General features: G+C 51.0%; 3 protein-coding genes across 3 annotated transcripts; all 3 read left to right on the forward strand.

Annotated features, from left to right (window-relative positions):
* Positions 1 to 8320: 8320 nt before the first annotated feature.
* Positions 8321 to 9109, forward strand: LOC145947381 (uncharacterized). Its single transcript, XM_083057178.1, has one exon. The coding sequence runs from the start codon at positions 8321 to 8323 to the stop codon at positions 9107 to 9109; it is 789 nt and encodes a 262-aa protein (XP_082913304.1).
* A 72-nt stretch (positions 9110 to 9181) lies between these two features.
* On the forward strand, positions 9182 to 12283 carry LOC145947382 (uncharacterized). Its single transcript, XM_083057179.1, has one exon. The coding sequence runs from the start codon at positions 9182 to 9184 to the stop codon at positions 12281 to 12283; it is 3102 nt and encodes a 1033-aa protein (XP_082913305.1).
* Positions 12284 to 12487: 204 nt separating this feature from the next.
* LOC145947383 (uncharacterized) lies at positions 12488 to 13384 on the forward strand. The gene has a single exon (XM_083057180.1). It carries the CDS (start codon positions 12488 to 12490, stop codon positions 13382 to 13384), a length of 897 nt encoding a protein of 298 aa, XP_082913306.1.
* The last annotated feature ends 863 nt before the right edge of the window (positions 13385 to 14247 follow it).

The following is a 14247-nucleotide window of genomic DNA, read 5'->3' on the forward strand; positions in this document are numbered from 1 at the left end:
AAGCAGTGGTATCAACGCAGAGTACTAAGCGGCGCACACTATTTGAGGATTCTCCTCCAATGCTCTGAGGATTCTGTCCTCATCATTTACATTATTCTGTATTGGCGCACCAGTATTTCTGCGATTTGGCATCAGAACTCTTGATTTTCTTGCACGTTGTATGCATCTCAAAATTATTATGTTATTAGGATGTCGCTCACGCTCGGGGAATCAATCCGCGTACAAATAACCCGCAGCACAAGCTTTTTCCCCGGCTATTCTCTACGCGATAATCATTTTCGTATATTCCACTACAGTATACTTTATTTCTGTATAATTGATCGACAAATCGAGAAATAATAGCATTGCACAATCAATTTTAAGTTTAGCAAATGTTATATTAATGTTATATTAATTAAAAAATAAATCAGAAAGAAATTAAAAAGAAAAGTACAAGTGACAATTTGTAGTATTCGCCGATTAGATGTTTTTTGACATCAAAGTACCAAGCCTGTGATCGCTACCGAGCGCAAGGGTTTTAAATTACGCGATTATCGCTGAGTTGTTATTTGTCTCTCACATCCGAGGAATCGATTTACGTAAAGGCAAGCCGCGCGGCACAAATGTTTGAAACAAATGAAAATCAAAATTCAACGTTTAATTTTTCGATTTATTTGTTACTCCACATTAGTAGTTGCCCAGTCTCCTACGTGTACGTTTCGCAAGAAATATTTTCGTAAGAAATTATATAAAAATGAAGTATACTGCTGTAGAATATACGGATATGATTATCGCCTATGGAATAGCCGGAGAAAATGCACGTGCTGCGGCTCGTTTATACGCGGAGCGATTCCCCGGGCGTGAGCGACATCCAAATCACCTAGTAATTTTGAGGTGCATACAACGGGCAAGAGAATCAGGAGTTCTGATGCCAAATCGCAGAAATACTGGTGCGCCAATACAGAATAATGTAAATGATGAGGACAGAATCCTCAGAGCATTGGAGGAGAATCCTCAAAATAGTGTGCGCCGCTTGGCTAGGATGCTTGATCTTTCGCGTCACATGGTGCATCGTACTTTGCGTCAAAATGGATTACATCCATTTCATTTCCAACGAGTTCAGCAACTTTTGCCGAGAGACCAAGAACAACGCATCTATTTTTGTGAAGGTATTTTTAATTCATTTAATGTATTTTCCTGTTATTTTTAACAAATATTAATAGTTGGCGAACATGCACAGGATTTCTCGCACAATGTCGGCGGGATGACTTTTTTCCCGATCGCATTTTATGGACCGATGAAGCTACGTTTACGCCCAACGGTATTTTTAATAGGCGCAATTTTTTATTATGGGCGGAAGAAAATCCGCACGCCGTTCGGGAGCAAGCTTTCCAGTATCGTTGGACAATAAATGGGCAGGAATAACTGCGAACAGAATCGTAAGTGATAAATTTACTGAGTAACCTAAGAAATTTTCTCTTGCAGTTTCAATAAATCATTTATTTCGACAATTTTCAGATCGGTCCCTATTTTTTACCGCCCCGTTTAAACGGAGCACTCTACACAAATTTTTTACAAAATCAATTACCTATATTTTTGGAAGATATTCCCCTCCGCGCAAGAGCGCAAATAATTTTTCAACACGACGGGGCGCCTGCACATTTTTCACGGCAGGCACGCGAATTTTTAAACGCGCATTATCCGGACAGGTGGATGGGTCGAGGTGGCCCAATCATCTGGCCGGCGCGATCGCCAGATCTAAATGTATTAGATTATTTTGTGTGGGGGTATATTAAATATTTAGTTGAACAGAGGCGTGATGGTACAGAAGCGGTAATGCGAGAATCTATTCTTGCAGCTTTTAATACTATCACGCCAGAAATGGCGTATCGTGCGACGCGCAATATTACTCGAAGGGCCGAATTCTGTTTACGAGAACGAGGAAGGCACTTCGAACAATTTTTGCATTAAAATATGAGAGTGGATTAGACCTACTGGGGATACCACTTTAAAAAAAATGTGCCTTGCTATCTACCACAAGGTGGTGAGGAAACGATAGCACATTTTCTATGTTGCGAGAGAGAGGAGCGAGAGAGAGAGAGAGAGGGATAGCGAAAGAGAGAGAAAAATATATCGATGCGAGACTCCAGCGTTAGATCCTGAGCACAATGGAGAAAACTAGAAATAAATATTAAATATTAGGAATAAGAATTATTTTCTAATAATAAAAATCAAAAAGACTCTGATATAAAAATACAATTCGAGTATAAAGGATTCTTAAATTTTTAAACTCTTATTAAGAGCTCTTTATATTCGAATTTGTATTTGTATATCAGAAGTCTTTTCGATTTTAAAATCATTTTAAAATTATATTTCCATTCCTAATATTCATTATTTCATTATTTAATATTTATTATTTAATTATTTAATTTAATATTTTATTATTTAATATTTATTAATTAATTAACCGAGAAATTTTATTATTTAATATTTATTATTTATTTCTATTATTTTTACGCCGCTCGTACATACTAATAACTAAAAGAATCACACGCATTAAACAAAGCGCGCACTATGTGCGTGACTCGGTTGTCATGAATCCGAAGCGCGCTTGCAGAGCGCTCCTCCCATTGCTTCGTCGCGCGCCTAGTATCAAGTAACAGTGGGAGGCCTCTTCGCGCCGCGCGCTTGTACCGGCACCGCGTTGGCTGATCTTTTATAATTAATATCTCCTTAATTATTGCGATAATCGCAAAATGGTAGAGGACTTTTCTACTCAGTTTAACATGCTCCACCTGCCCACGAAAGGTGGTTCGCGAGTTATCGGACACCCTGTATATACCAGGTGTCCCATTTTAAAGGACCCACTCAAATATCTCATTGTCAGAAACACTGCGTTAAATCGAAAAATGTTACCTACAAAAGTTGTAGGGTTTCGAGGGGGACATAACATAGTAATTTTCATTTGACCTTGGGCGCCATTTCCAAGGTCAAGTGAAGGTGAGAATTTGAAGGTGAGAAGGTGAATTTTGAAGAAAATAAAAAAATGCTTCAGATAAAAGTTGTTCAAATTAATTAGTAAAAAAAGATGTTATAATAAAAAATATGGGTTTCCATTAAAAAAATGTATTCTCACCTTCACTTGACCTTGGAGACGCCGTCCAAGGTCATATGAATATTACTATGTTATGTCCCCCTCGAAACCCTACAACTTTTGTAGGAAACATTTTTTGATTTAACGCAGTGTTTCTGAGATATTTGAGTGGGTCCTTTAAAATGGGACACCCGGTATATATATATATAGAGTATGAACTGGAACGGGCCCGGGCCAGAGCCCTATGGGACCCCCCCCCGCCACCCTCGTGTGCAACGTTAGAGACGTTTCGTCCAGCTGGTTTCGGCCCCTGACTGACACTAGTTGTCTTGAAACGATGACTTGAAAAATGTCAACATTTCGATCATGATGCTACTTTTCTTTGAATGATCCAAACTTTTCTTGAAAAATTCACTCGATATACCCCGATTTCTTGAATGATTGCAACATTTCGATCATGATCCTACTTTTCTTAGAATGATCCCTACTTTTCTTTCCAAATTCACTCGATATTCCCCGAATTCTTTAATGATTGAAAGTTTTCTAGAAAATGTCAAACATTTACAGAAAAATTCAAAGATTTCTAAACAAATTGACGGAAAAATAAGAAAATTTCGTAAATTTTAAACAAAATTTACGAAAAATTTAAGAAAAATTAAAAATGATCGAAAATTCATGAAAAATGTAAGAAAAGTTTGAAAATTCTTACAACATTCCAAAATTTCAAGACTATTTTATGAAAAAGTCTGGAAAAATGCGAAATTTTGAAGACAAGTTTAAAAATTCTTGAAAAACTAGACATTTTCAAGAAAAATTCAAAAAAAATTGAAAATTTTCAATAAAAATTTTAAAATTATGAACAAGAATGAAAATTTTCAAGAAAAATTCAAAAAAATCCAATGAAGATTGGATATCGCTCGTCGCTGGTCGCCCGTCGCGTCGAGGGCGTATTAGCCATTAGTCATGCAAACTCGTGGAAGTACCGCTCCGCACCCTTGATCGGAGCCTATCCTGGAGTTGAAGCACGCAGTCCGCAACCGCGGCGTGGAGGCGGTGCGTGGCTGACACCGACTCGTACCCTGTCGGCGGGGATGTACACCGGCAACCTCTAGCCCGGCACGTTGGGTAAGCGGCCGTTCGGATCGGTGCGCGCCCGCGAGCTGGGGTGAGGGTAAAAACCTTTAGCATCAATAATGGACTCGGCCCAAATCCGAGAACCTTTTTCGTAGAGTCACCACGTCGATAGGTGATAACGTCGGGCTAGGTGTGGCCGATCGAAAGCCGCTTCTTGGTTGCCCGATGCTTAAACAGGAATACTTTCCGGTGAGGAAAGATCCCTCACCGCGGTGGGGGTCCCATGATGGGCGAACCGTCGTAACACTTTACACAATATCAATATGGCTTCTTTAAACTACAATCATTCTGGAGGAGGAGGAGGAGGAGGAGGAGACGGGTAAGTTCCCACAGGCACTTTTCTCCCAGTCATTTAGATGTCTGTGTGTCTGTGTGCGTGTGCGTGTGTGTGCGTTTGTGTGTGTGTGATTATAATTTACTAAACTATTCTTTTCTTTTTGTTCCAGGTACCTTGATGATGGGAGGCGAATCATCGAGGAATTATATCCACGACCGATCCGCGAGTCGGATTTGGTCCGCCGGCACACGGACGATGACGACGACGACGACTATCGACGAGTGCGAGTGCAAGGCGACGTAGACTTAATATTAATATGCGCCACCTCGCTCAAGGCGTTTACGTGCGAAGTTTCATGCACAATGTACACAAGGCCGTATATCGCTCCTTGTTTGAATGAAAAACTCACGCGATACTTGGAGGCACGGCCCAGGTTTCAGGGACGCGAACGTAAGGCCATCCCCTCGAGGAGGGAGACGCTCGGCCGGACCGACGGTGAGCCGAAATCAAATTGGCGACGCTCGACGACCCTTTTATTTTTCTGGTCTTCCAGATGGACGAGGGCGGCGCTTTCTTGCGGAACGTGCCAAGACGTGCTACAAACATCGAGGACGGGCACTTGCGCGCGTGCTGCACCGCATTCGTGCAGCGAGTAATTTTCCGCGCGGCAAGCCTGATCGAGCGGAGCACTGAGACGGCGCGCGGCGGAATACGCTACGCCCGTCACGACGTAGACGGCGCCTACGACGTCTTCCGCTTCGATTTTGAGGCTTTTGCGAGAAACGTTCGTCGGATTATGGAGGAGACTGATTTACGCGCGATGTGCGGAATCGCGTACTCGCGCTTTTACGCGGCCCAGCATGGGATGCGCGTCGCTAGGGGCCCGGCTGGCGCATCGCCCGCCTTAATAGCCGGCATGTGGACCTGCTGCAGGTGCACCGCGGCGATATTTTGCGAGTAAAGGACCGCGTGGACGGCAGCAGCAGCGGCGCGCTACTCATTAAACTATCAGGCGGTTTGAAGGAGCCCGATTCGCTGTCCGCCCTGTTCCATCGTTCAATTTTCATCGGCGACGGTAGCCATAGGGGCCGTCTCGAGCGGTACCGGACAGGTTTTTTGCAAAATTACGGATATTTCAAGCGACACGCCTCGCCCGCGCACGCCTTGCATGTAATAACTTTTTGTCAGGCGTACAATTCGGCGGCCAAGATGGCGCGGTCTTCGGATACGACCTACCTGGCCTCGTTCGTAATTGCGCGCGGCTACGATTCGACGCCCGTCGGCCAGGAGAGACCGCCCACGCGACGTATGCGCGAGCTGGGCGAGTCGGCGCGACAATGTCTGCGCGACATTTTATCGTTTGGCCTTAATTATGTGTGGCGCGGACAATCGCTCCGGATCGAGGAGGTGATAACTTTGGATCGCACGCGTACCGTTAGCATCGACGAGGAGATCAACCGCCTCGGCCTGCTGCCGACGAACTTTGTATTATAACGCGGATGCTGCTCAGGAGACGCCTCGTAATAAGATTGTCGGCCAAATGGCGCCACCACGTGGAGCGTTCCATCGGCGCGGACGTAGATTATCTAAGGCGGGTCCACACAATCGGGCGTTTTCGTTCCGCGCGGCACGCTTGGACCCCGATTCACCAGGTGGCGCGCGCCGCGAGAGCGGAATTTCGTGTACTATTTTTCGCCCACGGTCGCAGCCGTATATTTAATTACGGAATTATGCGTAACGCGTTTGTCGGCGGCAGCGAGGCCAACGCCGCGCGCGACGGCGTAATACGCATAAAGACCATCAACGCGATCACGGCAGCATCTAGCGTCGGGAAGAGCGACGAGGCGGACGCGTATATATCAACCGCCTACGCGTCCCGTCTACTCGACGACATTGTTAAGGCCGTACGGGAGGTGGCGACGGTGCAAATTTCGATGCCCGTGCGATATAACGCGCCGGAACACGCAGCGCGGTACGCCGTCACTTGCATCGCCACCTGGGCGTACACATGCTGCTTCTTGAGTAAAAATGCGCGTCTCGGCTCGAGCGGTAAACAAGGTCGAACTAGTTAAAAATCTTGCCGGCAATTGTCGATCCCTCGGCCTGCGGCATTTTTTGCGCTCTTACGCGCGCTACAACCACCGCAAATGCACCGTATGAATGATTCGTTCCGTCGACGCCCAGGTGGTGGTTCGCGCGATCGCGCTCGAGCCGACAACGACGATGGCTGAGATTGTGCGCGCGAGCACAATTTGGCCAAACAATTGCGTAAATAGCGTGCGCCGCTTTGTACAAAATATAGACGTTCTGCTGATGCGTTTAATTAGCCGAGTAGCTCGATTGAACCATTGGGTGATGATCGATCACCACCACGATCGCCACGACGACAACGACGACGACGACAACGACGACGACGAAGACGACGACGACGACTACCAGCAACCGAGCGAAGGTCATTTAACGGTGGCGATGGCGCGCCGCGAGATGTGCTTGGCGCGAATGGCCTTTCGGCGGGGTGACGCGAGCGACGAAGACGAGGCGGACGACGAGGAAGAGGAGAGGCAGGAAGAGGAGGAGGGTGAGAGGCAGGAGGAGGTGGTAGAGAATGAAAAGGAAGCGGCGGCGGAGGAGGAGGAGGAAGAGGAGGTTGAACAAGGAGAGAAAGCGTAGATTTATTTAAAAGCGCTCTGGAACATAGTCCCCTCAAGCGCACCAAAAGGAGAAGTTACATTTCAATGTTTTAACAAACAAAGTCTCGTACTACATATAAGAGCGCTCGCGAGAGCAGATAAGTAATAATACCAGTGTATGCCATAATTTCGGATATATGTTCATATAAGTAAGCTAACACATTTGAGTGTAAGTGTGTGTGTGTGTGTATAGTATGATGTGTGTGTATAGTGTATAATATGATGACGCTTGTAATATATGACCAGAATAATTATTGGTTATTGGTTATGATGGCGTAGTACTCCAAAGATATTCGTATAGCTTATTCTTGAAATCGCTGATTGAGCTCGCGCTACGAATGCTCTGCGGCAGGTCATTCTATAGCTTGGCCGCGCTGGATTTAAAAGAGCGCCTGTGTTGCGAATTAAAAGGAACGCAGTGTGTGTGTATGTATATATGAGTGTGTGCGCGCTTACACGTGTCCCAAGATTAGATTATAATGTATCGCGTTTAAATAGAGCGCGCGAGAGCCGCGCTGCTCTGACCGCGCGCCAATCGCGTTCGTCCACGCTCTCTCGATCGCGCGCTTTGGCGAGAGGCGCGCTCGAAACAATAGACTCGAACGGTCGCAGCCGTTCGAACGCTCGCTCACAAAATAATCACGACAACAATGTTGCCCTCCAATCGTTCCAAAATTGTCAGCGCCTTTGTCTGGAGGCGAACATCGTTTTGTTTCTCTCTCGCCGAATCTTCGAGAAGGTCGGCGAGATAAAGCCGCGTGTCCGGAGCTCCCTCACTCACTATCGTTTCTGCCCTCGTAAGCGTTCGATCAGTAATCTCGTTGCACACGCACAGAATTCTTGTCTCGTACTTCCTTCGAGTCAGTTAAGATTATTGTAAAGCCGCGTCCGACAGAACGTCGCCAAAAATAAAGGTGTTAATTCTCTCCAAAGAATAAGAAAACGTCAAATCGATTTCCTGGCACTTCCACACTCCACTAACGCGCACTAGACCGCGAACGCGATCCCGTGATTGCACATTCTGGTCCTTCGAGCCGGATCTTGCCTCTTCGTGGCTGCCGGCATTCCTTGCAATCGTCGCGCCCGTCGCATCCCGGGTGAGTCAGTGCTTCTGTGAAAGAGTGAGTGAATATCCTGCGGAAGAAAATGGACAAATTAATAGCGTCTCAGATAGAACTGTTCGGGCGTATAGCCCGATCTTACGATAACCTGAAGAAGGTCGGTGCCGCTAAGCTGTCGATCTCCTTGGTCCAGTCGGCACTAGCTATCCTGGAAAAAAAGTGGGATAAGTTTGAGGAACAGCACGACATTCTAAAGACCGAGTACCATGACAAGCTCGGTGAGACGGATTACATCACCTCAGACCTCGTTAATACCGCCGAAGTTACTTTCCTTGAGCAGCAATCGAAGTTACTGGAGATAGAGAGGAATCTCGCCGGTCCACGGAAGGAAGACAATCCCATCCAGGCGGAAGCCAAGTCAACGCGTAACGTCTTGCCGCGGCTCCAACTGCCGCAATTCTCCGGCAAGTTCGAAGACTGGCCTACCTTCCGAGATCTGTTTCAGTCTATCGTCGTCGAGGAGCCGTCACTATCGAGAGTACAAAAGATGCAGTATTTGAAGGTCGGCATAAAGGGCGACGCCGAACAGCTGATACGGAACCTACCTTCGACGGAAGAGAACTTCGAATGCGCCTGGGTCACCCTGACGAACCACTTCGAGAACAAGAGGTTCCTCGTGAGAGCTTATCTGTCTGCCCTCACCGCACTCCCGCGAATGAAGGCCCCGGCTGCTGCCGGACTCCGTAAAATCTTCCACTGTGTGGTCTCCACCGTCGGAGCGCTCGAGGGCATTGGGCGTCCGATTTCAGAATCGACGGATCTCTTCGTCCATTTCGTGATCGAACTGCTCGATCCGAAGACCCGTCGAGATTGAGAGAAGTCGCTAGGCAGATCTACCGAGCCCCCTTCCTATGAAGATCTGCGCGATTTCCTGGAAGAGCAGCTCATGACACAGGACGTACTACAGACCGTCTCTGCGGAGCAGAACGGGAAATTCGCCGAGAAGACTAGCCGGACCGCACGTGCCAGCCACGTAGGAGGTCGAGGATCGGACTCCAACCGAAGCTGCCCTCTCTGCAAAAAAGAGCATTTTTTGGCATACTGCGATCAGTACAAGAAAAAGAATGCTCAGGAGAAACGAGAGGCAGTGGGTACTCACCAGCGGTGCTGGAACTGCCTAGGTCGTCACCAGCTCAGCAATTGCACGTCAGAGAAGGTATGTGCAAAATGCTCAAGTCGGCATCATACGACCCTGCACGACGCTTTCACTGCCGTTGCACTAACGACGGCCGGGACCAGCCAGTCGTCAACCGTCCACGTCGCCAAACGCCCACAAGAGGAGTGCGGGCCCGTACTCCTCGCGACCGCTCGCGTTGTAGTGCAGGATCAACACGGAAATCGAAGTGCCGTTCGCGCTCTAGTGGACCCGGGCTCTGAAACGTCCTTGATCGCGGAGTCGCTGGCGCAGCGCCTCCGCCTACCGCGAACTCCGGCTTCAGTGGCTATATTCGGGGTCGGTGGTATCCAGACGGGTTCGTCGCGGGGACGGATCACCGTAATCGTATCAGCGCGTTCCGGGCTCTTCTCGCTACCTGTGTCAGCCTTGGTACTGCCGCGGCTATCCATCTATAGTGGAGCGCCAGGAAGTGGCCGGCGCCCCTGGCCGCACGTAACAGGCCTCGAGCTCGCGGATCCTGAGTTCGAGCGCCAGGACCCGGTGGAGCTTCTCCTCGGAGCCGAGGCTTACGCCAGCATCGTTATGCCAGACCTGCGCCGCGGAGGGCCGCGGGAACCTATCGCTCAACAAACCCGCCTGGGTTGGGTACTCCTGGGTGCAATGGGAGCTCACCACCTCGCTGCCTCCGTATCGTCGCTCCAGTGTTCCGCCGTGCTGCAACTGACTGACCTCGTGCGCCGATTCTGGGAGGCGGAGGAGCCTCCTCACCCCGCCTTGCCTATGACCAACGACGAGCAGGCATGCGAGGATCATTTTTCGCGCACGCACGTGAGGTTGTCCAACGGGCGCTACCAGGTGCGCCTGCCAGTCTCACCAGATCTACCAGACCTCAGATCGACTCGCCGCGCCGCGTCCCGCCTGCTGGACGTCATGACGCGCCGATTTGATCGCGACAAGGACTTCGGGCAGCTGTACCGGGACTTCATGCGGGGCTACCAGGCTCTAGACCATATGTCGCCAGTTGAAGAGATGTTGCCCGCTCCCGGGAACAGGACGTGCTACCTGCCCCACCACGGAGTGATGCGAGCCTCCGATGCCGGTACGAAAATCCGGGTGGTCTTCAACGGCTCTTCGCGCACCGTCGCCGGGCACTCTCTCAACGCCGCGCTGTTCACCGGACCAAACCTATTGCCGGCGCTAGCCGACATCCTGACCCGTTGGCGTCGGCACCGCTACGTCTTCGCCGCCGACGTGGAGAAGATGTACCGCCAAATCCTCGTGCATCCAGACGACCGGGACCTGCAGCGGATTCTGTGGGAAGACAAAGGGCAAGTGTCAGAATTCCGGCTAAACACTGTCACGTATGGCCTGGCGAGTGCGCCCTACCTTGCCATACGTGTTCTCCATCAGCTTGCTGCCGACGAGAAAGTTCGCTTCCCGTTAGGCGCTGCAGCGGTGCGCCAAGATACGTATATGGACGATATACTCACCGGGTCAGCCAGTTTAGAATCGAATCGACAGCTCCTGGGGGAAGTAGCCTCTCTCTGCGCGGCGGGTGGCTTCCCGCTGCGAAAATGGGCCGCCAATGACAAAGCCCTCCTGGAGGATATCCCGCCAGAACATCGCCTGACAGGTCCGACGGGTGCCAAGCTGCCAACGACCGATCACTCAGTCTTAGGATTGAGGTGGAACCCGGAGACCGATGAGTTTGCGCTCACAATCCGGAAGTTACCCAAGGCTTCCCCCACGAAGAGGACGGTGCTCTCCCAGACGGCGCGCCTGTTCGACCCCCTGGGATGGCTAGCACCGATAGTGGTCCGGGCGAAGCTGCTCATCCAAATGGCATGGCTACAACAGCTCGATTGGGACACCCCGCTAGCCAGAGAGGAAGCCTCAGCCTGGATCAACCTGGAGGAGGAGCTTCCGTTGCTGGAAGGAATGCGCTTGCCGCGCTGGCTACGTTGCGGGACCTCGTCGACCACCCTGGAACTCCACGGCTTCTCAGATGCATCCGAGCGAGCCTACGCTGCCGTGGTGTACCTCCTGTCCACAAACGAGCAACCCAGCGCATCCTTGATCGTCGCTAAAACCAAGGTCGCCCCGCTCAAACGAGTGTCACTTCCTCGCTTGGAACTTTGCGCGGCAGCTTTGTTAGCCAAGTTGGCGGAGCACGTTCGGAGCATGCTGGACGTGAAGAAGACATCAGTCAATCTATGGACCGACTCCACTGTCACGCTTGGTTGGATCCGGGGGCACCCTGCAAGGTGGACCACCTACGTAGCGAACCGAGTCGCTGAAATTCAGCGGATAAACCAGGATGCGAGATGGCTTCACGTACCTGGGCGAGAGAACCCAGCCGACTGCGCTTCCCGCGGACTGTCCCCGAAGGAGCTGTTGGCACATCCTCTCTGGTGGCAAGGACCTGATTATCTCAGGCAGCCGCCTGATACGTGGCCAATGAACGCCGGCCACAAGGAGGCCGAGCTTCCCGAGCAACGACCCACACGCTGCCACGTGACCGATGACCTACGGGAGCCAGAAGAGTTAAGGCGATTCTCCTCTCTCCAACGTTTACTGAGGGTCTCGGCCTGGATCTGGCGCTGGCGTAATCGTCATCGCGATGCGGTAGACGGAGGTCCCGCAAGGGCGCGACATTCCTTCCTGGGTCCAGAGGAGCTCCAAGCCGCGACCACTCGCTGGATCAGGGTGGTGCAATCCGTGGGCTTCAGCCGCGAACTGGAGGAACTCCGCTCCGGAAGGCCGGCGCTCGGTCGAAGTCCCCTGAAGAAACTGACGCCTGCGCTCGATGGCGAGGAGATTCTACGGGTCAAAGGGCGACTTAAACACTCGCTACTGGATCACGACCAATGACATCCAGTAATCCTGCCGCCGGAATCTCATCTCACCTACCTGGTGATCGGCGACTGCCACCGACGAACCATGCACGGAGGAGTTCAGATCACTCTGGCCTGCATCCGGCGGTACTGGATCCCAAGAGGACGCCAATTGGTCCGGCGTCACATCCATCGATGTCTACCATGTGTGCGATGGCGGGCGGCATCTCCACAGCCAATGATGGGTGATCTGCCAAGGGCGCGCGTCACATCAAGCCGACCGTTCCGCCACACCGGGGTGGATTTCGCCGGCCCGATATGGCTCCGGACGACCAGAGGCCGCGGGCACAGGGCGTATAAGGGCTTCCTAGCCGTCTTTGTATGTTTTAGCTCCCGCGCCGTGCACCTCGAAGCAGTCAGCGACTACTCCGCCGATGCCTTCTTAGCAGCCTTACGTCGCTTCGTGTCGCGCCGTGGCATATGCGAGGTCATCTACAGCGACTGCGGGACAAATTTCGTGGGGGCCGATGCTCGGCTCCGAGGCCTCTTCAAGGAGGCTAGCCGTGAAGTCAACGCCATAGCCGGACGACTGGCTGACGAAGGCATCCGATGGCAGTTCAACCCGCCTGCCGCTCCTCATTTTGGCGGGCTCTGGGAGGCGGCTGTAAAAGCAGTCAAGCATCACCTACGGCGAGTGATAGGGGAGACCAGACTTACCTTCGAGGAGATGGCAACCTTTCTCGCAGAGGTCGAAGCGTGCCTCAACTCGAGGCCATTGCAGGCGATGTCGCTCATGGACGTGCCGACCAACAGACTGAGCCGCTGGCGCCTGGTGCAGCAGATGCGAGATCATCTGTGGCAGCGCTGGGCCCGGGAATACCTGCAGGGGCTAACCCCGCGTCCGAAGTGGTGGGCCACCTGCGACAACTTGAAGGAAGGTCAAATGTGCCTCCTGAAAAACGAGGCCACTCCCGCGTGTCGCAGGCCGCTTGCACGCGTAAAACGCCTACACCCGGGAGAGGACGGTCGAGTCCGCGTGGTGGATATTCGAACCGCCGGTGGAGAGCTCAGGCGCCCGGTCGTCAAAATCGTTCCGCTACCGTCGGTGAACCTCGCGACCGCGAATTCGCTGCCGTAGACTATCGGAACCTGCGTATAAAATAAACTGTACATAGAGTGTATATATTTGTATAATTTTCACTTGCATAGATTAGGCCCTTAGTACTTACCGTAATTGAAAGGTTCGAGTGTCGTTCGTATTACCGGCACTTTACACTCTCCGCGATGATCGCCTCGCATTGACGTGCGAGGTTAGTTTCGCCCAGTCAACAGACTGGCCGAATAATGACAGCTGAGAGTGGAAGCAGCACGCCTGCGCACCATATCGATCAGATAGCTCGATATCGATCACGGCGCCGCGTCACCAGAATCACCGCCGTAACAACCAAAAATTAGCGGCAATCGTCGACTTCGACGAGGCGGGCGGGATGTTGCGAATTAAAAGGAACGCAGTGTGTGTGTATGTATATATGAGTGTGTGTGCGCGCTTACACGTGTCCCAAGATTAGATTATAATGTATCGCGTTTAAATAGAGCGCGCGAGAGCCGCGCTGCTCTGACCGCGCGCCAATCGCGATCGTCCACGCTCTCTCGATCGCGCGCTTTGACGAGAGGCGCGCTCGAAACAATAGACTCGAACGGTCGCAGCCGTTCGAACGCTCGCTCACAAAATAATCACGACAACAATGTTGCCCTCCAATCGTTCCAAAATTGTCAGCGCCTTTGTCTGGAGGCGAACATCGTTTTGTTTCTCTCTCGCCGAATCTTCGAGAAGGTCGGCGAGATAAAGCCGCGTGTCCGGAGCTCCCTCACTCACTATCGTTTCTGCCCTCGTAAGCGTTCGATCAGTAATCTCGTTGCACACGCACAGAATTCTTGTCTCGTACTTCCTTCGAGTCAGTTAAGATTATTGTAAAGCCGCGTCCGACAGAACGTCGCCAA

The sequence above is a fragment of the Prenolepis imparis genome, unplaced genomic scaffold, assembly GCF_030444845.1.
Source record: "Prenolepis imparis isolate NDT839.2.m4 unplaced genomic scaffold, iyPreImpa1.0 SCAF_73, whole genome shotgun sequence".
In the NCBI taxonomy this organism is placed as follows: domain Eukaryota; kingdom Metazoa; phylum Arthropoda; class Insecta; order Hymenoptera; family Formicidae; genus Prenolepis; species Prenolepis imparis.